Source organism: Strigops habroptila, chromosome Z (assembly GCF_004027225.2).
Source record: "Strigops habroptila isolate Jane chromosome Z, bStrHab1.2.pri, whole genome shotgun sequence".
Taxonomy (NCBI): Eukaryota; Metazoa; Chordata; class Aves; order Psittaciformes; family Psittacidae; genus Strigops; species Strigops habroptila.
Window position 1 is genome coordinate 73,600,694 of NC_044302.2, and position 24,906 is coordinate 73,625,599.

Below are 24,906 nucleotides of genomic sequence, written 5' to 3' on the forward strand. Positions count from 1 at the left end.
AGACAGGAAAGGAAGAAGATTCTAACAAGAATTAAAAAAAAAAAAGGCAATTCAAAAGAACAATAGGAAAGCCAGGTGAGAAGTTCAATGCAAAGGACGAAAGAGACCTTAAAAACTTAAAATTACTGAAGTTATTTACTGAATCAATATAAAAATTGTTTGTACATCCCTGGTGGTGATAAAAGCAATAATAAATAACTGTAAGTTTACTCCACTTCTTCACCTTTTTCAACTAACTTACTTTTGCCTCTTGTTTTTTTAAGAAAAGAAAGGAACCTACAAATCCATGTTGCACACTGGTTTAAAAGAAAAACCATTTCGTCACAACAAAAAACAAAATATAAACTGCATTATTTTTTATACTATAAAATGGGGTTTATTGCAATGTTTATTCATTTATTCATACATGTCTACGTCTCGGAATTTAGTTTAAATGGCACCTACTTCAAAGTACATTATTTTCAAAACTAGCTTTCAAAGAAATGGCAAGAAGTTTCCCCCCTCAAGTTAAACCTTCCTTAGTCACTGATAAATTTCAGACCCAGGATCTTGAAATTCATCTGGACTATAAAAATCTAAAACTGTGTTGTAAGATACTAAGTACTTGTTTTCAGTCCTGACAGTTCCAGCTGCAAATCTGTGGTTGTTTTGAACAGAGGACTTTTTGAAGCAGGCTTGTTTTGAGATTCCTAGATACATTACTTAAACTTTAACTCCCCCTCAAAGTGCTATGCATTAGGATTCTTGGCAACAGGAAACTAAGCTTGACGACTAATACTGAAAACCAGAATTCCAATAAAATATTTCGGAAAAGAACAAAAGCCTTCCAAACTTCTTGAAAAGGCTCTAAAATTTGGCATTTACAGAACCTAAATTTTATGAAGCTATATGGAAATTTTCCTTTTTGAGTTTGAAAACTTTCATCAGACTTAGCAGTAACAACACAGAGAGTCACAAACCTGTCTTAATGAAGTCTCTATACTGCTTACTTTCTCCTATGTTATTACACATGCTCTAATACAGGTGAGCAGACATGGGCTCTGAATAAGGACACATGAAGACTCACGAAAATTGAATCTAACCTGCATATGTCATAGAAGAAAAAAATTAAAGGCACAGTCCATAACAATGTTCAATACAGAGGCAAACACAGACACCTTCCTCAACTTTGCAAACAGGCTGAGAAAACTTAAAAAGGAAAAAAGAAGCTTATAGAAGGTGGAAGCAAGGACAGGCAGCCTGGGAAGAATACAGGACATTGTTCAGGAAGCTAGGGACCAGGTCAGGAAAGCTAAGGCCCAGTTAGAACTGAGTCTGGCCAGGGATGTCAGAGATAACAGGAAGGGCTTCTGTAGGTATGCCGCTAACAAAAGACAGACCAGGGACAATGTGGGCCCTCTCCGGAAGCTATTGGGAGAACTGGCTACCCTGGGTTTGGAGAAGGCTGAGGTTCTCAATGACTTCTTTGCCTCAGTCTTCACCGGCAAGTGCTCTGACCACACCACCCAAGTCTTGGGAGACAGATGCAGGGACTGTGAGAATGAAGACCTTAGGCCCACTGTAGGAGAGGATCAGGTTCGAGAACATCTTAAGAACCTGAATGTGCACAAGTCCATGGGACCTGATGAAATCCATCCACGGGTCCTGAAGGAGCTGGTGAATGAAGTTGCTAAGCCACTGTCCATCATATTTGAAAAATCATGGCAGTCAGGTGAAGTTCCCAATGACTGGAAAAAGAGAAATATAACCCCCACTTTCAAGAAGGGGAAAACGGAAGACCCACAGACCAGTCAGTCTCACCTCTGTTCCTGGCAAAATCCTGGAGCAGTTTCTCCTGGAAAGCATGCTGAGGCATATGAAAAACAATGAGTTGGTGACAACATGTTGGTGACAGCCAACATGGCTTCACTAAGGGGAAATCCTGTTTGACCAATTTGGTGGCCTTCTATGATTGGGCTACAGAACTGATGGATAGGGGCAGAGCAGTTGATGTCATCTACCTGGGCTTGTGCAAAGCATTCGACACTGTCCCACACGACATCCTTGTCTCTAAACTGGAGATACATAAATCTGATGGATGGACCACTTGGTGGATAAAGAATTGGCTGGAGGGCCGCATGCAGAGAGCTGCGGTCAACAGCTCTATGCCCAACCGCAGAGGGGTAACAAGTGGTGTCCCTCAGGGGTCGGTGTTGGGACCAATCCTGTCCAAAATCTTTGTCAGCAACATGGACAATGGGTAAGCTACAGGTCGTTTTCAAAGGTACCCTCTGGAAAATCCATTACGCCTTAACTGGAAGATAGAACTTTGAAGGCTGATGATGCTTTAAGGAACAGTAGTTAAAACAGTGTACGGATGCAGGAATTACCCTATGAGACTTACACTGGGGAACTAGAAACAGTTATTTAGTTCTGTCGCATTTTGAATCTGGAGGCATCCCATTCACTTATAAACACAATGTGAGAAACAGTCTTTTGTCATGGAAGTTCTTTACTGTGAGAGTGGTGAAGCACTGGTACAGGTTGCCCAAAGAAGTGGTAAATGCTCCCGTTTTTTTCCAACCATTCTATGATTCTATAATTGAGTGCACTCTCAGCAAGTTTGCCAATGACACTAAGCTATGTGGTTCACCTGATACGCTGGAGGGAAGGGATGCCATCCAGAGGGACCCTGACACGCTTGAGAGGTGGGCCAGTGTGAACCTCACGAAGTTCAATGTAGAAAAGTGTAAGGTCCTGCACGTGGGTTGGAGCAATCCCAGGCACAGCTACAGGTTGGGCTGAGAATTGATTCAGAGCAGCCCTGCGGAGGTTGTCTTGGGAGAGCTGGTTGATGAGAAACTGAACATTAGCCAGCAGGGTGCGCTCGTAGCCCAGAAATCCATATCCTGGGCTGCATCAAAAGTAGCATGACCAGCAGGTCAAAGGAGGTGATCCTGCCCCTCTATTCTGCTCTTGTGACACCCCACCTGGAGTACTGCGTACAGTTCTGGTGTCCTCAACATAAGAAGGACATGGAGCTGTTGGAGGAAGTCCAGAGGAGGGCCACGATGATATGGAGGCTGGAGCACCTCCCATATGAAGACAGGCTGAGAAAGTTGGGGCTGTTCAGCCTGGAGAAGCTGCGTGGAGACCTCACAGCAGCCTTGCAGTATCTGAACGGGGCCTAAGAGGGTGCCAGCGAGGGACTCTTCATCAGGGACTGCAGCGACAGGACATGGGGTAATGGGTTTAAACTGAAACAGGAGAAGTTCAGGTTAGCTATAAGGAAGTTCTTTACTGTGAGGGTGGTGAGGCACGGGAACAGGTTGCACAAAAAAGTGGTAAATGCTCCATCCCTGGCAATGTTCAAGGCCAGGCTGGACAGAGCCTTGGCTGACATGGTTTTGTGCGAGGTGTCCCTGCCCACAGCACAGGTGTTGGAACTAGATGATCTTAAGGTCCTTTCCAACCCTAACCATTCTGTGATTCTATGATCTTGCTATGAAGCCCTTCAAATGCATTTTTCCATGACACACATGAATTTCCACAAGAGGTATTCAGCACATTTTTAAATACCTAGCACATTAATTCTTACTTGCTGAATTGTCAAGTCTCTCTTCCCCTAGATTTTCCACAGAAAAATTTGTTTTCTATTCTGCATAAACCATTTTGTTTCATTTAACCTCCAGAATAGATGATGGCAAAAGCACTGAACAATAAGGTTGAAGAACACTTGCAACAGAAGAGTTCTATGTGCTTGCAAAGGACTACACATAACTTTTAGTTTTGAAATATATACAGAGTAGAAAACACTCAATACCCCCAGGAACGGAAGGCCAAACAGCCCAACTTGTCACTTAAGCTGGGGTAATTCTCGAGCTTTATCAGTTTCTCCAGTCTTTATCAGTTTTCTAGTCTCATCTAGGCGAGTTCTGAAAATCTCCAATGATGGTGATTCTTAATCGCTCTCATGGTGAATTTTCTTTCCCTCAAGTCCCATCAGAATTTCACTTACATAACTCATAACCATTACTTTCAGAGCTTTTGCCATGCACTTCTGAGGAGAGCCTGATTCTGTCTTCTTCATAATCCTTCAACAGGTTATAGAAGAAGCTATATCAGAAATCTTTCTCAAGTTTTCAGTAGTTAAAAAGCAGTGTTTTCTTAGCTGTATACATAATTAGCAACACTCTTTTCATCCCACTTTGGTATCAACTTCTCGACAGAAATACATCACATGTCAAAACAACGTATATTCGTTACAGTATTGACACTGGAAGAAATCCTAGTTATAACACTTTACCGAACACAAGTAATTTTGGAGAGCAGACTGTACAAGAACTTTCTGCTCCAATTGCTTTTAATTTCACTCTAGTTAACAGAAGCAAAGAACATTTTCCTCATCTGTTTTAAAGCTGAAGGACCAGAGAGATAAAAATTGAGAGCTTTTTTGACCACTTTTAATGCTGTAATTAAACAGAGGAGAACACATATTAATTCTAAACTCTGGTAATAAATAGATAGAAAGAGTCAAGGTTTTACCAGTCCAAACACCAGAATATGCAACAGAGGTCTTGACTCCCCACTAAAAATTGAGAAGACTTAAATAATGAATATCTGAGGGTATGTGTCATAGAATCACCAAATGGTTTGGGTTAGAAGGGACCTTTAAAGATCATCTAGTTCCAACCCTCCTGCCATGGGCAGGGACACCTCCCACTACACCAGGTTGCTCAAAACCTCATCCAGCCTGGCCTTGAACACTGCCAGGGATGGGGCAGCCACAACCTCTCTGGGCAACCTGTGCCAGTGCTTCACCACCCCCATTGTAAAGAACTTCTTCCTAATATCCCTAATCTAAATCTCCCCTCTTTCAGTTTAAAGCCCTTGTCTTAACAATATATGCCCTTCTAAAAAGTTCCTCTCTAGATTTCTTCTAGGCCCCCTTTAGGTATTGGAAGGCTGCTCTTAGTTCTTCTTCTCCAGGCTGAGCCTTCTCTTCTCCAGGCTGAACAAGCGCAACTCTCTCAGCCTGTCTCCACAGCAGAGGTGCTCCAGCCCTCTGATCATCTTCAGGGCCCCCTCTTGCCTCGCTCCAACAGGTCCATGTCCCCCTCTTGTTGGGGCCCCAGAGCCGGAAGCAGTACCTGCAGGTGGGGTCTCACAAGAGAAGTGGAGAACGAACTCCCCCAACCTGCTGGTCGCACTCCTTTTGATGCAGCCCAGCATACAGTTGGCTTCCTGGGCTGCAAGTGCACACTGCTGGCAAATCTTCCTGCTCAAACTGATAGCAAGGGCATATCTTTATTCAAAAATGTGACTGGATTAGGAAGATATAGATAGGATTGATGAAATTTAGTTGTGTAACTCATTTATATTAACTATCGCTTCAACCATCAATTAGTCTTTAAAAAAACATAAGGAATCAAATACGTGCCCACAGTACACAGTGGAGAAGCATAATGTCTTCGAACACAGTGGAAAATAAATTTGTATTGGACCAAGGCTACAAACTTTCTTCTGGTAAGCAAAACATTAACATTTCCGTGTCAGTAGCTTGGCCAGGGTTAACACAAGTTCTTCTCAAAGTCTCAACAAACAGGAAGAGAGGCCAAGTGTGCACATCATTTAAAACTAAGACTGTAGAAATAAACTGTTGGGAGGTCTTACGCTGTCAGGGAGACGGATAAGGTGACAGATCTTTTCTCATCTTTAAAAGGGTAAAGGAAATCAGAAAGGGAAGTACAGCTAATTTAAGAACAGTAGGGACAGTGTATACTGTTTATGAAGTAGCCGTAATTTAGTGAATTCTGTAAGTTAAACAATTGGTGTATCTTCATAAGATGTTCAACAAATACTGCATTAACAAATACTGTAACTAAAAATATATATAGATTAAGTCCAAGAACCTTAAATCCCTGCGGCACTTACAGTCTCACTTACAAATAGCAAGCAAAGACACCCAAACTTTTTAAACTGGTCTGTATTTCACTCCTATATTAGAGTAACTGCATTTAATTTTTTCCAAATTCCAGAAAAACAGAGAAATTGTTTTGGTTCATTTTTATATTTTTATGAATTCTATTATAAATATTTTACTTTACATAAATATTTGGGTTGACTTTGCAACTTCTCCCATTCCTCTTATAAAGTCAAATCTAAACATAATTTTCATCTTCTGGATATCTCTGTTTACAAGTTTTAAATTTCACACTTTAATATCAATACTGGGTTTATCAGAACAATTACATTCACACATACTGACGACAGTTTCTAACACAATTAATTCAGTTAAGAAAAAGATTACTATTTAAACAGCTAAATATGAGGTTGAAGCAATAGATTTCTTTTTATTTAACCTATTAACATTAACAGAAAGGTATTAAGACTAGAGAGGGACCTCACTGTGCAAAAGTTCAAGAAAAGAAAATTGGTCACCAGAAATAGTCAGGAATGTTACCCTTTATTCAATCTGGCAGCAAATGTGCAAAGGAGTAACTGTTGAGGAGAAAGATACAAACTCAGAATATTTTTCCCTGTAAACTAATGTCAGACTACTGAAAACCATCCTATTGCAGTATGATTGCAATAAAAACCTGACAATCTGTCTGAGCTAGTAACAGATTCTTTCTACCTGAGTAGCATCTCAAAGAGCACCAAGAAAAAAAAAAAATCCAGAATCTAAACAAAGTTGCACACCTTATTTTAGTAATTATTGTTAGTTAAAAAAAATGCGAAAATCTCAGAACAGTAACTACAATCCAAACTGCGAACAGGCATTTATGAGCAAAATCACAAAGTTCTTGCAGATTTATCTTACAAATGTTTCCAATTTGCTCACCAAAACAAGTCATCTCACCTCAAAAGGGGTCAGTTATTATTTCTTAATACAGACTGTGAGAATCATTACTTCCAAAACTCTGTATCGACTCGTTCTTTGCAAGTTCAGTGGTCTTTATTTCATTCATGGCTGCATGCTTTACTTACATAAATTATATCTACAACTGCATGTGGAGTCCGCCAATTTATTTCTAGTTTATTACCCACATTCGTATGCACATATTTTATAAAGATTCCTGGTTTTGTACTTAGACACACTCTTTTGCAAGACCTTCTTAAAAAAAAAACAACAACTAAAAAGACTGCTATTGGAACATTTGACATTTTAATGAAATCTCATTTTGTGATTAGTTCCAACTGAGCTATAAACTGCAACAGGACTACTGCCTATGCATTTATCACAACTGTTTTACTCAGAGCAGTAAGAACAGCAGCATTTTATGATGACTATCCATCTCTCCATTCTCAAAGAATTAAAAGCACCATTCCCTCCTCTGGCTTACCAGTACTTCCCAGATCTTGGAGCCTGGTTAGAGGTTCACAGATTTCTGACAATAAGGGACCATTATGGCTACAACAGTCTACGTAACTTGTCTAAATAAGACCAAAGACTTATCCTCCAAATTATCTCCTCCCTTTGGTCTATGGAACAGAAGAGAAAGGCAGCCAGTGTTGACTTAAATTTAATGTGACAGAAATCCTACCACAAATACTTGGGTAGCCCTTGTCCCACAGGTTATTTCTCTTCGTTAAGTAAGATGTAGATATTTAATAGTCTGAATTCACCTAATTTAAATTTGCAGGTACCAAAATTCACTGGACCATCTAATACAATCCTTCCTACCACCTGGCAATGTGCAGGCTGAGCAAGTAATCTTATAATTCTCTCTCAGAGAGAACAAATGGAGTTTAACATTCTCCAGGACAACCAACCAAAACCAAAACAAACAAAAAAACCCCAACAAATCCATAAAAAAACCAAACCAAAACAAACAAACAAAAAAAACCAAAACCACTACAAAACCCACAAGTCTTTAAGGTTCAAAACACTCTTTTCTTTCTCTTCTAAATAGGGCACAATTTCACAGAATCATAAAGGTTGGCAGGAACTTCTCCAGATCATCTAGCCCAACTCCCTGTTCCAATAGAGTCAGCTATACCTGGCTGCTCAGTAATGTCCAATCAGGTTTTGACTATCTCCATAGATACCAACTAGACAACTTCTCTGGGCAACCTTCTGTACTGTCCAGCCATGTTTACAGTAAATGCATGTTTTCTTACATTTCAATGGAATTTTGTATGTTTCGGTTTTTGCCAATTGTCTCCTCTTCTGTCACTGACAATCACCGCAAAGAGTCTGCATCTCTCTTCATCACTCTGCCCTATGAGGTATTTCCAACCCTTCTCTTTTTCAGGCTACACAGTTCCAGTTCACTCAGCCTTTCCTCAATACAAAAGACATCTTCAAGTCTCATCTTCAAACATCTGATGCTACTTTAAAACATTTCTCAACATCTTTCTGAACTGTAGATACTAGAATGGAATACAATAGTATGATACAGCCTTCAGCTAATTCATTAGAAAATGTGATACAACTCCTCAATTAATATGCCCCTGCTTCTATATGCAGGTAGTACGTTCCATCTCATGTTTGCAAACAGTGTATATGGCAATACACATTTAAGTCTGCCAGAATAACTAAAACTCTTTTCAGCCTTTCGGCTTTGTGTGATACAGTCTCATACCACCTACACAATTAAATACTTTGCTCCTAGACATACAGTGCTGTTGGCTGTGCTAAAATGTATGCTACAGAAATAAGTGCACTCTACTGAGCATCCTGATCAGCCTTTGTCACCAACTTCTTCTCTCTTTGCTGCTAAACCTCTGTGATACCTGCAAATTCTGTCAGCACTGGTTTTACACTTTTTCCCAGATCACTAACAAGTACACTGAACAGCAGTGACCCAAAACAGCAACCTGTAAGACTAAGTATAAAAATCATCAATTGGATTATTATCTTCTATTTAGTTTTATAATCTGTCATTTAACTAGCTTAATATATTTAATATAGGTTACATTAATTTTACTTAGTGCTATCTTTCTGTTACTGAATGTCACTCAGTAACAAGCCAAGCAACTTTTGTAAGCCTATAGGACAAAGTTGTGTCTATCATTACTACTACTGGGTTTAATGATGCACAGAGAAACCCCATACATGGGCCAGAATCCATTTTCCTGACAACTGTACAAATATTGTACTGCATGAAGTACTGTACTTACCCGTTTTCACTTTATAAATCCATTTAGCTTATGATTTCCACAAAAGAGTAGTAAATTTGTTTGACAAGTCTGACTTTATGCCATTCAGAGGGACCTGGAAAAGCCTAAGTGGGCCTGTGAAAACCTCATGAGGTTCAACAAGGCCAAGCGCAAGGTCCTGCATCTGGGTTGGGGCAAACCCCAGAACCAACACAGGCAGGGGGATGAAGGGATTGAGAGCAGCCCTGTGGAGAAAGACTTGGGGTACTGGTGGATGAGCTGGCATGAGCTGGCAATGTGCACTCACAGCCCAGAAATCCAACCGTATGCTGGACTGTGTCAAAAGGAGCGCGACCAGCAGGTCGAAGGAGGTGATTCTACCCCTCTACTCTGCTTTTATGAGACCCCACCTGCAGTACTGCATCCAGCTCTGGGGCCCCCAACACAGGAAGATCCTGTTGGAGGAAGTCCAGAGGCGGGTCACAAGAATGATCATCGTAGGGATGGAATACATCACCTAGGAGGAAAGGCTGAGACAGTTGGGATTGTCCAGCCTGGAGAAGAAATGGCTCTGAGGAGACCTTAGAGCAGCCTTCCAGTACCTATAGGGGGCTACACAGAAGATGGAGACAGACATTTTAACAGGGCCTTTAGCAAGAGGACAAGAGGCAATGGTTTTAAACTAAAAGAGGGTAGATTCAGACTAGATATAATCAAAGAAATATTTTACAATGGGTGTGGTGAAACACTGGAACAGGTTGCCCAGGGAGGTGGTGGATGCCTCATCACTGGAAATATTCAAGGTCAGGCTAGAAAGGGCTCTGAGCAACAACCTGATCTAATTGAAGATGACCCTGCTCATTGTAGGAGCATTGGATTAGATGACTTTTAAAGGTCCCTTCCAACTCAAACCATTCTGCTTACGCTTTCAAATTAATGGCAGAAATTCAGCGTCATCCATTCCCTGGGGTTTTGAACTTCTTCAGCTACCTTTCACCAAACATCCAAAAATCATAGGATTAATTAATGCATAGATTTACCCACTTCAACTCGAGGCCCGCGACAGTAAGTCATATAAAAAATAGACCTAGAACTAATGAGGTGCAATTTCTATTTGACATGCACAGTTAAAAATTGTACACAACTGCAACATAAGCTCAACTATCAGACATCCAAGAATCTACAAGGCAGTGAACCTTTTAGTAAGTCTTGGTTTCTAACACTGTACCAAACACAACTGAAGATTTTGTCAGGATTAGAAGATTTACCATGCATCTTTCCATGGATTCTCAAAGAACTCACACTGTTCTCTCCCTATGAGTGTGGGCATGAGTAAGCTCACTCTCCTTTACACTGCCGGTTTCCACAAAAATCCTAGAAACAGAACTCAGAAGACTCCAATCCCATGGTAAACCAGACTGAAAGTACCCAACAAGTTGAAAGGCTATTAAGAAACACGGTTTTCTGTCTTACATCTGTACACTAATGGGGAGCAAATATAAAGTTAGCAGATGGGACTTTGCCCAGCACATGTCAGAATATCTTCAAGTGCCATCACCAGTTTTTTGCAAAAAGATAGTTGTGTAAGAAGAAAAAAGGTGACACAGAGGTACAGAAAGCTAATTTCAGCTAGATTCCTCAGGTGTTGCTGTAATATAATAAATTATGCAATATACAAAGCTTTATCTGCTGAACTAATTAATACTAGCAGGTGTTACCAGTTAAATGCCCAACATACTGAGCTGCTTATAGAATGCATGTCCTCTTATGATGCAAGCTAAATGACACAAGGAAGGCATACAGCAATGTGGTAAAAATAGTTTATATTTCCTGGCATAAAAAAATATTAGAAAGAACTTTGATTGGCTCTTGACCAAACCTCACAGATATTAATGAAGGTTTCTCCAGGTTTGCTTAGGTTCTTTCTTATTGCTCTTTCACCATAGGATTAAAATAAATTATATTCTAATGCGTTTACATTTACAGTAGCCACATAAGATAGGAAGGAATTAAGTGGCGAGAGTTTGGAGATGTGAACTGGAATCTGTAATAAACTTAGCCCAATTACTTGCCCCAGCCACAGACTTGAACCACAGCTTTTTTCTACTACATGACTGATGGGCATTCCAGAAAGCAAGGGGATTCAGCTATTCACCTTGCCTTGTGGTATCAGTTCAACCTTTCCAAAGAAAGCTGAAATGAAGTAATTGGAAATCTGTTACATGGAACTACTGATTCTTTGTGAAACAAAGGGGCCCCAAATCATACAGCATGCACAGTACGTATAAACCTTGGCTATGCTGGTCCATTGGACTCTGAGGTGGTCCCATTCCAGGGTGGGGAGGTCGCATACTCTTCATGGAGCCACAATGAACATCTTCAACCATTCCTTTTTCATGCAAGCCATCAATAGACTGTGAAAACAAAATAAGCATTTATATGGAGATAGTATATAAATCCACTATAAAAATCCAAAGGACTTTAACTTAAAATCTAGACAAACAAATAGAGTACAAACAACTTCTGGCAGTCATTCAAAATAAGTGTATTGGGAATGTTTACCCCTGGAATCAGACATTTGGGGAAGCACAGAGCACCATTAGACTGCTTGTCCCTTCCGTTGCCTTTTTGATTTGGTTTTTGTTTCTCCTCCTTATGAACTGTTCGGCAAAGCCAAGGAAGCAAACTGCCCAAATACAAACACATGAATCGTATTGGCCTCATATTACAAAGCAGTGTAACACACACCAACTTACGAAAGTACAGCCTGTGGCTTGGCTCGAGTTATTTTTAGTCCAAACTTTGCCCTTTCAGTCACTGCTCTACTGGAATGCCCCAAACACTTTCTCTTCAAAAACAAAGATGACACTGCAGGAGCTAACCACTTCTTTGCAGGCAAAAACAGGGACAGGCAGTCAAGGGAGGGAAGACAGAGTTCTAATCAAATACTTGTGCTCCCTACAGTTCCTGTCATCTATTTCACTCCTCAAAAACTACAGTTCCCATAGTACTTGACATGCAAAACAGGGCCAAGTGCCTTTTTCAGAAAGTGAAGAGAAGACAGCTTGGGGTCACAAAAACATGCTGAAGACATACAGGACACTGGACATAATAGAAACTGAAGAACTCTGTAAGTGAAAATAGGGAAAAAGTAACATCAGAAAGAGGATGTCTTAAGAAAACTAAGAAGTTTCTTCCTGAAAGCAAAAAGTACATCAGGTCCTTAACTAAGAAAGAGATTATGCTCACTAACTTAGTGCTCTGCAAGGCTTTGTATTAAGAAAGACAAGCTGGCATCACTTCCTTATCTTCTCTTTACAGAAAAATGCAACTCTGTCCCTCTCTGTAACACATGCATACATACTAAATGTTTTTGCAAACCCTGCTGTGAATGGAGAGCTTGCAATCTGTTTTATCTAAATGAACACCTATTTACTGAGAATTCTTTTTAAAAAGAGAATTAAGAAAACTCTCCCCACTGGAAACACAGGCAGTTAACAAAAATAGTGTGCAAGAAGCTACATTGAGTCACAGAAAAAAGATGCCGTCGTATTTCTTCCTTTTGAGCAATTTGTTGCACATGGATCAATTTCAGCAGAAGTAAACACGGGTTGTCATTTCTACAAAGGAAAACATTATCCTAAATTTTAATTTATAACCCCTTGATACAAATTTTCCACTTACCATAGCAATAATCAAATTTTATTGGAAGTATCTTTAAACACATGGTGGGTGAGGGGTGTTTATTAGCATTTTAAAGGATTTCACTATTATTTTTTCTTATCAGAAATTATGGGTTGAAAGGAGAAAAGTTATAGAAAAGGAGAATTAATATGGATTTTTTATATTTCATCAAATTGTTTAGTTGTCATGACAGTATAATAACATTTGTGAAAACAACTTGTATCAGAAAAACACCTGGTATTACTAGAGAAGCTATTTGTGATTGCAAGAACTTGGGATACAGTGCAGAAATGTAGAGATAGATGACTGACACATCAAAAATAGTTCCTCTGTGTTACCCAAGTAAATCCCATTGCCCTTTTTTCTGAGGCATGAAGATCCCTTCCTCTCCCTTTGCCACTACTTACAAAGATAATCAATGTGGAAGAAAACAGTTCACATTCTACCTGCAGGACCTGAACACCACAGAAACTGAAACACCTGCAAAGCCAGACGCATACCTATTTTAACATGGTTATGTGTCAAGGATAGTCTTTAGGGCCACCAAAAGGAGGAACATACTGTGCAGGAAATTGGATCTGATTTCCAGAACAGAGGACTCTAGCTGTACATGTTTGTGGTGTGACTGCAGGGATAAGCATCACTGCACTAATGGGTGGCAACTGTGCAACATCTGTGAATATAGGCATCTCTGATGGGACTAAGATGGGACACAGCATGCACACCCAGGGCATCAGAAGTACCGGCATATAGAAGGTGGAAAAAGGAGCTGGCGTTAACAACCAGCAGCAGTGAAGAGGAAAACAACAAATATGTGGTCTTTTAAAGAGAAATTTTAAAATTGAACAGGAACAGGAAAGTAAAGACATACAAGAAAGCATCAATTGAATGAACGCTTCTATGGAATTGATCAGAAGAATGGATTTTTGTAAGAGAAGTATTTTAAAACAAGCAAACAAACAAAAAACAACCAACTAACAACAACAAATAAACCACACATACACACACAAAAAAAAAAACTTTAGCAAACCAAAATGCTTCAAGTCTAATGGAAGGGAGCCTAAATATATCAAGAAAGCAGTTTGCTTCTCTGTGTTTGCAGATATTATGCTGTGAAAAAACTGAAGTTAAATTTATCTGGAACAGATTAGGAAAGGTAGAACACATTAATCAGGTTGTTTTTTAGTAGCAAAGCTACAAAAGATGAAGGTGGCATAAACTTCTTTGAAGACAAAATTAGTTTTAATGATCACAGTTCTGCTAATTTATGCAAAGAGACTTGTGTTTCCAAGCATATTTTTGATCCAGAAATACCTCAACTGTCTATGGAAAAACCCTATAAAAGACAATTCAGCAAAGGACTACAAAAACTGAAAACCAGTTATTTTTCATAACTTCTCTGAATCACTGTGTAGTTAGAATTAATGATAACTTTAAGTGTATGTAACAGGTTAAAAATTACAGAAAGGATCGCCGACACAATGCAATTTCTGTAAATTGTTCAGTTCTGTATAAATTACTAGAGATATCTTTCACAACAACATTGTTGGCATGTGAAATGTAATCTATGCTACCAATAAAGCACTACTATCAAACTGAGGTACTTTTTTATTATTATTATTATTCTAATATGACAGAAACGGGAAGTTGACACATATTCAACTTTGAGTACACATTACTATTTTCACTGGGACACAGAAGTAGGAACAAGCACAAAACAGGCCAGATATATAAACAGTGCTTACCAAAACCATAACGAGGGATGAGCTTCAACCGTATGCAAGCCCACACCTACAGACTTGGCAGACTTTCAGACTTTATATAATGCCTAACGCATAAGGAACATTTTGCCTGCATTGCTTTTACTCTGAATTCAGTAACTTAGGTATTCTCACAGGCAGCACTGCATCACAGTTTGACCTATTTCCAGGTAAACTGTCAGATTATGGTATCTTTCTCTGTTTCCTTTGCCTTCTTGAAACAAATAATGAAACAAACAAAGCACCAGCCTTGAAATCAGAGACCAAGATCGACTATCAGATTTGATTTGGTTTAGACCATGCATCCTCTAAAGCAACAAAAATTACACAGACCAAAGAGCAGTGTGTTGTCACGTAACTGCACAGAATAGCTGAATGCATCACTGGGAGACAACCAAACTGACTGTGGTTGTTCTTGCAGAAGGGACTTGCCCAACAATTCTGTTATTCTCCTTTAAATCACCAAAACACCATTTCACATGAGGTCTCCACTGATTTTCCTAGGTTGACAACATTACTTTCTTTCTTTTTTCACTAAGGTAAACACATACAACAAAAATAATACAGGGAACCTGCTGCTGAATAAAAAGGTGTTACTTCCAGGACCATGACAGAATTTTAAGGTTCCCAGAATGTCTAATGTGCACAGATATGTTAACCAACAATATTTGAAATCTGAAACCATTTGCCTTCTGTTTTAATGGAACAGCTGAGTAAACAAATAATATATTTAGTAAAAAATACCATTTTTGTAGGAAGACAATTTCTTTCTATCACACAGTTTTTCTCTAACTCACCAAAACCAGTAATTTTGCCCATGACATCGTGGTAATTTTTCCACAGCCAGTAATAATTTACAGAACACCCTATTACAAATTGAGAAACGAAGTGATTACGCATCAGGTTAAAATTAAATGGAAGAGAAAATAAACCAAGAGCTAACAGTACTCTTCCCATTCCTCAAGTGCGAACCATGCAAATTAAGTAGATACACTGTTGTCATAACTAAGAGTTAAGCAGTTAAAATCACGTGACCCAGTTTGTGCACAAGAGCATACAGAAGGCTGTATCAGTTCATACTAAAACCATCTTACCCTAATGTTCTGCCTCCAGAGGAGCTCGTACGTGGATGCTAAGGAGAAGTAAGATTAGGGCAACCATTTAACAATGCTTTCCTTTAATATCTTCCCAGCTTCCAAGTATTTTCACCTTACAAGACTCTCTGAGGCTGTTACAGTTTGTCCATTTAACATGGTCCCTCCCTCAACAGACTTCTAAGTACTTCCCCTCAGATGTAGCTGTCTTGCATCCAAGACATACTTTGGAACAATTTGTAACTATATTTCCCTGGCAATTTGATCGTCTAAAGATTACTTTAAAAATTTGCATAAAAGATAGCTGATTTACTGTTTCTATCAAAACCATGTTTTAGAGATCAAGAGTAGACTTTCCCATGGAAGGGTTTTCTGGTTACTAAATGAATATACAGTCTCAGATTTTTATATTAACTGTTTTTAAGTAAACATACTTTAGCAATTATTATTTATTAATGTCTATTTGCATCAATCAATGTTTTCTCTACTGTTGGATACTTTGTGTGGTTTTTTTTTAATTTTACGCATTGTATTATTCTTTGTAAGCTAGTCAAACATCTAACACAGAATTAAGGTGTTTCCCTACTTAGTTTGTGAATTTTAAATGAACCACATCCCACTGCATGTGAAAGATGCGTACCCCAAAAGCAATTGCATAACTGGGACACTGTGCAATCTCTCACTTTTACTGCATTTCATTAGGGAAAAAAAAAAGTGTTATGTTACATCATGACTTGAAAGTCCAACTGCTTTACACAACACTAAGCAGGAAAAAAACACTTACCCAGTCAAACTGCAGGTGGCTGACCAGTTTTTTTAATTACATGGAACAACACTCAAGTAATATTTGCAAAACAGTCTAGAAGCAACCTCCCACAGCATTTCTTAAAGAGACCCTTCCCTCAGTTGTCACAGTAGACTGTTTCCGGGGTTACACAGGAAAACAGACTAGAAAACTGATCTAGACTGAAAAATTAACCATGCATTTTTTTACTTTTTTTTTCCCATCTGGATCAGTTCAGCACACACATTTTCTAGCTTAGTCACACACACATAAAGGCATGCTGGAACTCGTGAAGTGGCAACCTAAAGGACAAAAGGCTGCTGCTACTAAAATAAAGACTTGCGAAATTACAGACTTGTTCCATTATCAGAATCAAGGTACAGAAAAGGGAACGTAATTTTACTATAACTATACTGACTGGTCATGTTTGAATTAGCTATCCAGACTCTTCATATTCATGGTGCATTTTCTAAAACATTTCAGTGCCACCTCAATGGGAGAGTTTCTACTCTGGCTTACAGAACTTCTGAGATACTTCTGAAGTCTCTGAAAGAACTTCGTGGGATTATATTCCTTGGTTTGTTTCTAATGCTAATGTAGCATTAAGTGTCTGAAGAACACACAAAGTGAGACAATACAGGAGTTAAAAATGTAAGGTATGGAGCATTCAACCGTTCTAAAGCTCCTGGTGCCACTCTCTTCTTCTGCAGGTACAGCAGCTTTTAAAAATATAAAGAAACGAGAGAACTGAAGAATGTAAAATCCTTGGCTGCCTATGAACTTTAGGGCATTCACCAGAGTATTGGAAGATTGGGTGGCAACTGACCCCACAAACAAAGAAATGCCAATTGCAACTTTTTTAACTGTTTTAATGAATTAAACTGATCCATATGTGAATGGCAATGTCAAGAAGTTGTCAACTTATGAGGAAAATTAAAATATGTTTATATTACTTTAAAACCAATTTTTTATTGTAAATCTAATTTTTTTCCTATATGCATACAGCAATTCCAAGTGGAATCAACAACAGCTATCAAAATGTTTTCAGTATCTTGGCCCTGTAAGCTGTTACTGCATATTCCTGAGAGTAGAACATCAGTGAAATTGAAATTATCCTAAGCTCTAAATCTAAACCAAATAAAAATGACAATACATAAAGAGACTGTTCTCACAAAGAAAATTCCACACAAGGAAATATTTCCTCAAAGCAAAAAATATTAATGATAGTCTAAGCACATATGTAATTTTAAGTGTATAGCAAGAACCACTGATGTCCACTTATCCACATGTTCTCCACTATGCAGTTTTAAACTCCTCAGTAAGATGGAACCTTTATAAAATAACTTGGAAACCAGGTTTTTCATGAACATGGAAGAGTAAACAAAGTTTGAAGCACAAGCTCTTTAGGAGCTAAAATTACTAATTAGAAAAAAAAAAAGAGAAAAATTTCATGCAAAACTAAACATGACCCCTGAAAAACACAAGATACATCCAAACAGACAAGAAGGAAAAAAAAATAAAAATTGTTAGAATGGTCTATCATAAGGATTTAATATAATAATTCAATTCTTTTTCCCCCTAGAAATGTCTATCTTACCGAGTAGTACAGTTTACAAATGAAGATTTGCAAACAACTAAGTCTATAGTTCGAAGTAGTCTACTAGGAAAAAGGAAACTATATTTAATCTGATAAATGCATCATCTTTAATAAAAGAAGTAAGAGTGCAGCTGCAGTTTTGCAGATAACACACAATGTGTAATAGCAGTTACACACGTCTAAATGTAGTATAAGTAGTTTTTTTAATCAGCAGAGAGAACTCGAGGAAGAAAAGGTCACTTATAATAATAAACTATTACCTTATGCATTTGGTGCATGCCTTCCTGTGGATAATCAGTAGGCCCCATTGTTGGCATTGGATGCGGGACACTGGGTGGACCAGGACTTGGCCCCATCATGCTGTGAACTGAGCCAGGAGATGGCCCTGGTCCTGGGCTAGGTCCTAGAATAGGTCCAGGTGAAGGTCCCGGTCCAGGGGAAGGACCAGGATGAGGCATGGCGCCAGGGTCTGTAGGTGTGGACATCTATTTTCTGTCTCTTTTTCAATTAGCAGAACAGCTCTAATAACAAAAACAAAACAAAAACAAAACCAGGATTTCTATGTGACATTAGGGGCATCAAAAAAAACATAGCAAAATATACTGGCAGTCATTACACACACAGACACACACATACATGCTCTCATCAGCAGAAAATGCTTAAATGATCCTCATGTTGCACATTAGTTCAACCACCACTCTAAAAGCTCACTATAAGGATAAGGATTAGGAAGGATCCTAATTCAGTCAGTTTCTGGATATCTGTATGTAATTCACGGAACAGAACAACCGGTACGCTATTAGAAATACCTGCCAGAGACCATGGTAGTTCAAGTGACTTTCTATCATCAGATGTGTTATGTGCAGTCACAGTACTACTTAATGCAGGTAAGACAGCTGGGCACCTCTGTAACGTGTTCAAAAATTCCCCTCTAAACAGGTGTGACTGCACTGAAATTCATACCTTTAAAATACATTGTAATGCATCAAAACTAGTACGAAAAGGGCTATTAAGACTATTTTCTGACTTTTTTTAAAAGTTAGATACTAATGTAAGACCCCTCTGGTTACCTCCTATGCAATCATAATATCAAATGGACAACAGAAAAGACAATTACTTTGGACTGAAGAGTTGTAACTCATTTGAGGGTTTCTGCCAATGTCACAAACCAGAACAGTGCAGCTCAAGGGGCTTACAGAACACTAAGTGCCCTGAGAACAAATGACAGGCTTTTACCTAGGCTGGAAAACTTTCTATTCCTGTATTTTTATTTCTATGTTATTAGAAGAACAAATTGATGTGGGCTACACGCTTGAAATATTTCCCAGTTTTCTAATATTGAGAACTTTCTGTTTACTCATGTCAGAGTACTGTAACACAGTGATGCAGCTATCATACTTTTTACAAAATTGTCAGTTGCTGCCAACGAGATCAGTCATATTTCTTGATATTCCTCACTCCCAAGAGCACCATTTTCATTATTTAAGAGAAAAAATACCATATATTAAAACAAACAAACAAGCAAACAGAAAAACCACAACCCACCCACCTCCCCTCAAAAAAAACCCCAACAAACAAACAACAACAAAAAGTTACCCAACTTTCTGAAAGGACAGATGATTCCCAGTGTCAACACAAGGAAGCAAGTGGAATCACCACTTTCAACAGTAGCTGACCATCAGATGGGCTTACCCTGTTCCCTTTATTTACTTTGGGTGTAGTTTTATAGTAAACCTACCTGTCCATGGTTACATGTTCCACAGTAATAAAGCCAATACAATGAAAAATGTGTCTTATTAAAAATCATTCTAATTTGGTACATTACAAGGTAATTACAATGAAGTGGTACATTACAAGACCTAAGATGACTCTCTGTCCTAGCCTTTCTCCTTACAGAATTTATCACAATAGTGTTCCACCTTCCATATCTGAAATTATCACTACCCACAGTAAGCAGCAATTACTTTCTAACGCAAGTGGTGTAACCCTGTTATGACGCTGCTTCTATAAAGCCACACTGTAACACTGCAAACACCCTGGCTTATAGTCAAATTAAGAAACAGACACTCAAAAAAAACTTAAGTATCCTCCCGAGGTTCCAAACAAAACAAAAAGGAGGCCAATCTGCAAGACGTAAGAAAAAAAATTGGTTGGTGCTTACCGCTAGCAATCAGGGAATTCAAAGCTTACAGAACTGATCATCTTTCTTCTTTTATGAGCAAGAGTCTTTACTTATCAGAACTCAAACAGAAGACAAAATGCTACTACATCAAGACCATTTTCACTTATTTACCCCCAATTACCTAATCGTTCTGTCAGGATTAAAACCATCTTAATAGCTTTTGCTTATAAATTCCCTTTTGTTATATTCTAATAGCTACTAGTGTCGTCTGATTACAGGCAACAAATTAGAACAATGCTTAACTCATTTAAACTAAAATATCTTCACCTGAAATAAGCTGCCTTGGGATCCTATTTCATTACAAGGTAAAACGGGGAGATGCCTATGAAACTTCCCTATTTAAAACAACAGTCTAGTCACTAATTGGTCCCCTATAATCCCATGACATTACCACCAAAGGAATCAAGTTACCAAATGTTCACAACTGCATGTACTATGCCACAGCTTCCTATCAGAAGCACACAGTTTGGCTGTATGAAGTACAACAGGCATTTCCACACAAAGAGCTTCCATACAAGTCGATCATCACATTGCAAAAGATAAGACTAACATTCTCACGAGCTGACTCTCTCTGCACATTATTAGCCAAATTCAGGCCATTTAACAAGGCAGGACCTAGCACCACCACCACTGTCCAGAAGGATTTATACAGAACCACAACACAATCAATTACAAAACTACTATGAGCATACTGTATCCCAAAATATCCTATTTCACAAAAGACTTCTACCTACACCTATGCATTAAAATTGGTATCAAAACCTCCCCCTCTATTCACTGCTTTTGAATTCAACTTGCCTTTCTCATAAAAATTAACTGGCTCCAGTCTCAGCTCCACTAATTACTGCCACTTACACATACATTACGTCTTATACATCAAATTTGGAAAATTTGAAATTCTTTTAAATGGGCTAGCAAGCACCCAATCTTTGAAAAACAGTAATTACAAAGAGAGAAATGTTGCACCCCTTACACCAGATCAAGTCCCTTCATTGTCTTTATTTAAGAGAAGATAAACTCACCCAATCCTACAGAATTTTGAATTGTCAGATTTGTATTTTGAGAATTTTGTATACCAAAGAACATACTTTGGGGGGTGAGGGGAGGAAGTAATTTTAAGATCTGTATCACTGGAACATACCATTTGGGGAAATACTGCCTGAATGCAAGTAATATATCCTGTCCAAAGATACCCATGGACATAAAGAGACAAAGCAGTTTCCTCTGGCAAAATAGTCCACAAAATTTAACAAAAACCAGGTACTGCCGTACACCAGAATTATACACGGCCATTATACATGGCTCTCTCAACTAAGGATGAGTTCATAGAACAGAACTGCTAAAATGCCTATGATGTAACACATTTCCAAAATAACTTAGTTTATATTTACTCAGACTGAGATTGCACAAAAACACCCACAAAAATTACGCACTCCATTCTCATCAAAATTCAGTAAGAGCTAGATATCTAATTCCTCTAGGCCCTTATGAAAGTCTCACTAAAATCAAAGCAAAAAACTACAGAGACAACAGGTACAACTGTGGCCAGGCTCAATCCAGATAACAATGGTGTTAGTTTGGGTAAATTCTGGTGCCTGTAATGAAATAAGCGAAATGAAGCCAACTCCTTGCCAACGCCAGTCTTGACCCATTTGTTTGGGCTGCTTTTTAATGAGTAGTGCCTGTCTGAATTACAAGAGGAAGGTGATGGAGGAAGGGGAAGGAAAAAAACAAAAGTAAATTCTTTTAACAGATTATGAAGACTTAAAATAAAAATAAATAAATAAACAGAAATTTCCATCTGATGTCCCAACTGATAAAGATGATAAGGCTGCTGGCCCCGATTCTCAAATGCATTACATTCCATCTAATTGTTTCTCAAGTGTCCAATCTTAAAATTTCCTCAAAACCCTCATGGGAGTAGTACTATGCACATGACTTCAAATAAGATATATCTCTTCTTGAACGGCAATCGCTTCTTAGGTTTATTTACACCAACATCACCAATCTCTTTTGTAAACAGCCCCACATGGAACTAGTGGGGATTGAATTAGTTGTGGTGAATCATGCAGTTCTTTCTATGGTCTCAGAGAATTTCTCCACCTCTGCTGGACACACCAGAATTGAGACAGAGAGGAAAAAAAAATAATCTATCATTGTCAAGGTAACTTTAGGCAGATGCATATACAAGAAGAGCCACAAACCCAAGAGCTGAAGCTGAAGAGAGTGACTCCGCTCAACTATTTCTAGATCAAACAGTTTAGGACAGTGAATGTCTACATTACAAGGAATCTGAGGGATTCCTTGTAATCATAATCCCTAAGCATAAATGCTTCTGCACTATCACTTTACATGCACCTAGAAGGTTTTGTAGAAGTAGCTAATTCACTGTACAATAGGGTCTCCATCAGCTCAATGTTTCAGGATGCACAGGACATGATATATATCTTGGTATAAACCTGCTACAAACCCAAAGGTAACAAAGGCACAGATTTCCTTCACATGAAAAAAGTGTGCAACATTAGTAGATCCAAAACTAAAACACACCAGGTAACAAACCACCTGCATTACCTTGGAATTCAAGACCAGCTGGTCACCCAAAAAGATCCAGAGATTATAGACTATTTTGACACAGGGCACACATTAAGTCTAAGAACAGATGGAGCAAGAAGTATTTATAATTCTTCTGGCTGTTTCCTTTTACCATGCAATATAACTTCTGCCTTTCTATGACTAAGTTAACCTAAATCGAACTTCAGCCAGGATGTTTCAGCCAGATCCCCTGCCTTGGATAGGTAGTGGAAAGTAAGTAAACTGCACCACTTAGATCTGATGGAAAGGAAGTGTGGACCCACGCAATAGCCACATGCACCCTGCAAAGCAGACTGAAACTTTGCCTTTACAGAAAAATAGTTAGAGCCTACTTCTCCCCACACATCTCCAGCTAAAGTCATGATTTACAGGTGTAAGCTGTACTGCGAAACTGTGATACACTACAGGCCAAAGGAGTTATCTTTATTATACTACCACAGAAAACATGAAAAAAATACTGTCAGTGATTTTCTCAGTAGTATTTTCTTGATCTGCTAACCAACATCAAATTAAGATGTTTAAAGTTTAAGAAGCAATTAATAATGACAGTATGACAGTAGCTCATCATAATTAAAACAAATAACTTACAACACTTAGAAGCAAATCAGCGTTTCGTATTGTACAACTCCAAAGAACACTCTGCATTAACATTTATCAGGATTTAACTATTGTCATTTCATCAATGATTCAATCAATAAACAGGTTTACATGAAACAACAAAAAAATCAGTAAGAAGAGTACGATCTTGAACTAACATAAACCAGAGTTACTCAGTTCACATAAGAGAAGCCAAACACACTGAGAGATTCTGCCTTTGCATACTCATGTGTGTAACTTCACTGTAACTTCAAAACCTGAAGGGAATTTGCAGTTTAAACTACAAACCACAGAATCAGAAACGCTGCACCTTAATTGCTTATCCAGACACTTAGGCCAGAGACAAAAACCCCTGGACACCACTTTAGCTGCTTGTCTAGCTGTCTTCCAAAGACTGCCTGCATGCACGTCAGCAGAAATAGCAAAATGAGTGGTGTGCTTACTCCAGAAACCTCAGTGTGAAGTCATGTAGCATAAGGCTCCTTTTCACATGCAGAGACAGTTTACTACAGGATGACAGCCCTAATACTCCCCACCTTCAACCCTTTACAAATATTCTTGCAGAAATTCTTATTTCTACTGTGTAGCTGTTTCAGTTTTTCATAAAGCAATTTCTCAACTGCTCTAACTTACAGCCTACCCTGTTATGAAAAACTGTAATCAGCAACAAGAAATGACTGGCTAACAGCTGAGAGTTGAATGTACTACAGATAGCCAAAAGGCGTCACCACAACTCACAGTTCTCAAAGTTAGGCTAAGCTATGCGACCAGACTTTTTGATGAAGAGACTATAGCACAGACCTATGATCCTTTCTGGTGGCTTTACTGCAGAAGGCAATAGCCTTCAGGAAAAGAGGAGGGCAGACAGCTGCAGTCAGAAGTTTAATTGCAGACAGTGCCCAAGATCAAGTCCATGTTTGCTATACATGTAGATTCCACTGCGCATTTCAGACACAGAAAACTGACTCGTGACAACACTGACTGGTTACAGAAATTGGTTAAGTTTCCATACCATGACCTTTACAACTGGTGTGAATCACAGTTATTGAACAGAATCTTCACATTAGATTCTGAAAAACAAAAGACAAATGAGACATAGGCAGGAGGAAAAGAATTCGCCGTATTATTACTGCCAGGCCTTGTCTCTACTTAAATGGGAAAGAAGGGGAGAAAAAAGGGAGAAGACTGTTTTAAATACAAGTTACCTATGGTAAAATACTAGCGAAAGCTTTAAAAACGTATCATTTCTGTAACAACAAACTTATTTTCAGTATTTTTCCAAAGGTCCCAGCCCTAAATGATCCACCTGGCTGCTCAAACCCTGCAGTGATACATGGGAAATACTCTCTACCAAGCGGAGACAAACAGGAAAATGTTCATGCCTAAGAACTGATGACTTTACATGTGTCAGAAACAAATAAAACAATTCTCAGAATTAGTCTGTTTAGTCTGCTACATTTGCAAACTATCAAGGCTCTTTTTTAAGAAAGCCTTACCACTTTCTCTTATTCATCCTTCCTTATTTTATCTTG

At 38.6% G+C, this 24,906-nt stretch overlaps 1 protein-coding gene across 9 annotated transcripts in view; it reads right to left on the minus strand.

Annotated features, from left to right (window-relative positions):
* SMARCA2 (SWI/SNF related, matrix associated, actin dependent regulator of chromatin, subfamily a, member 2) overlaps positions 1-24,906 on the minus strand; it is a 131,439-nt gene that overhangs the window by 102,543 nt on the left and 3,990 nt on the right. For 6 of the 9 annotated variants that reach the window (XM_030471383.1, XM_030471384.1, XM_030471379.1 and 3 more), the window contains exons 2-3: positions 18,264-18,524; positions 11,375-11,498 (exon numbers count right to left, since the gene is read on the minus strand). In XM_030471383.1, coding sequence (XP_030327243.1) covers positions 11,375-11,498; positions 18,264-18,488 — 349 coding nt within the window. In that variant the 5' untranslated portion in view covers positions 18,489-18,524. Of the gene's footprint in view, positions 1-9,494; positions 9,520-11,374; positions 11,499-12,121; positions 12,194-18,263; positions 18,525-24,906 lie in introns of those variants that run through there. The other 3 variants (XM_030471385.1, XM_030471387.1, XM_030471388.1) reach the window with 3 other exon arrangements.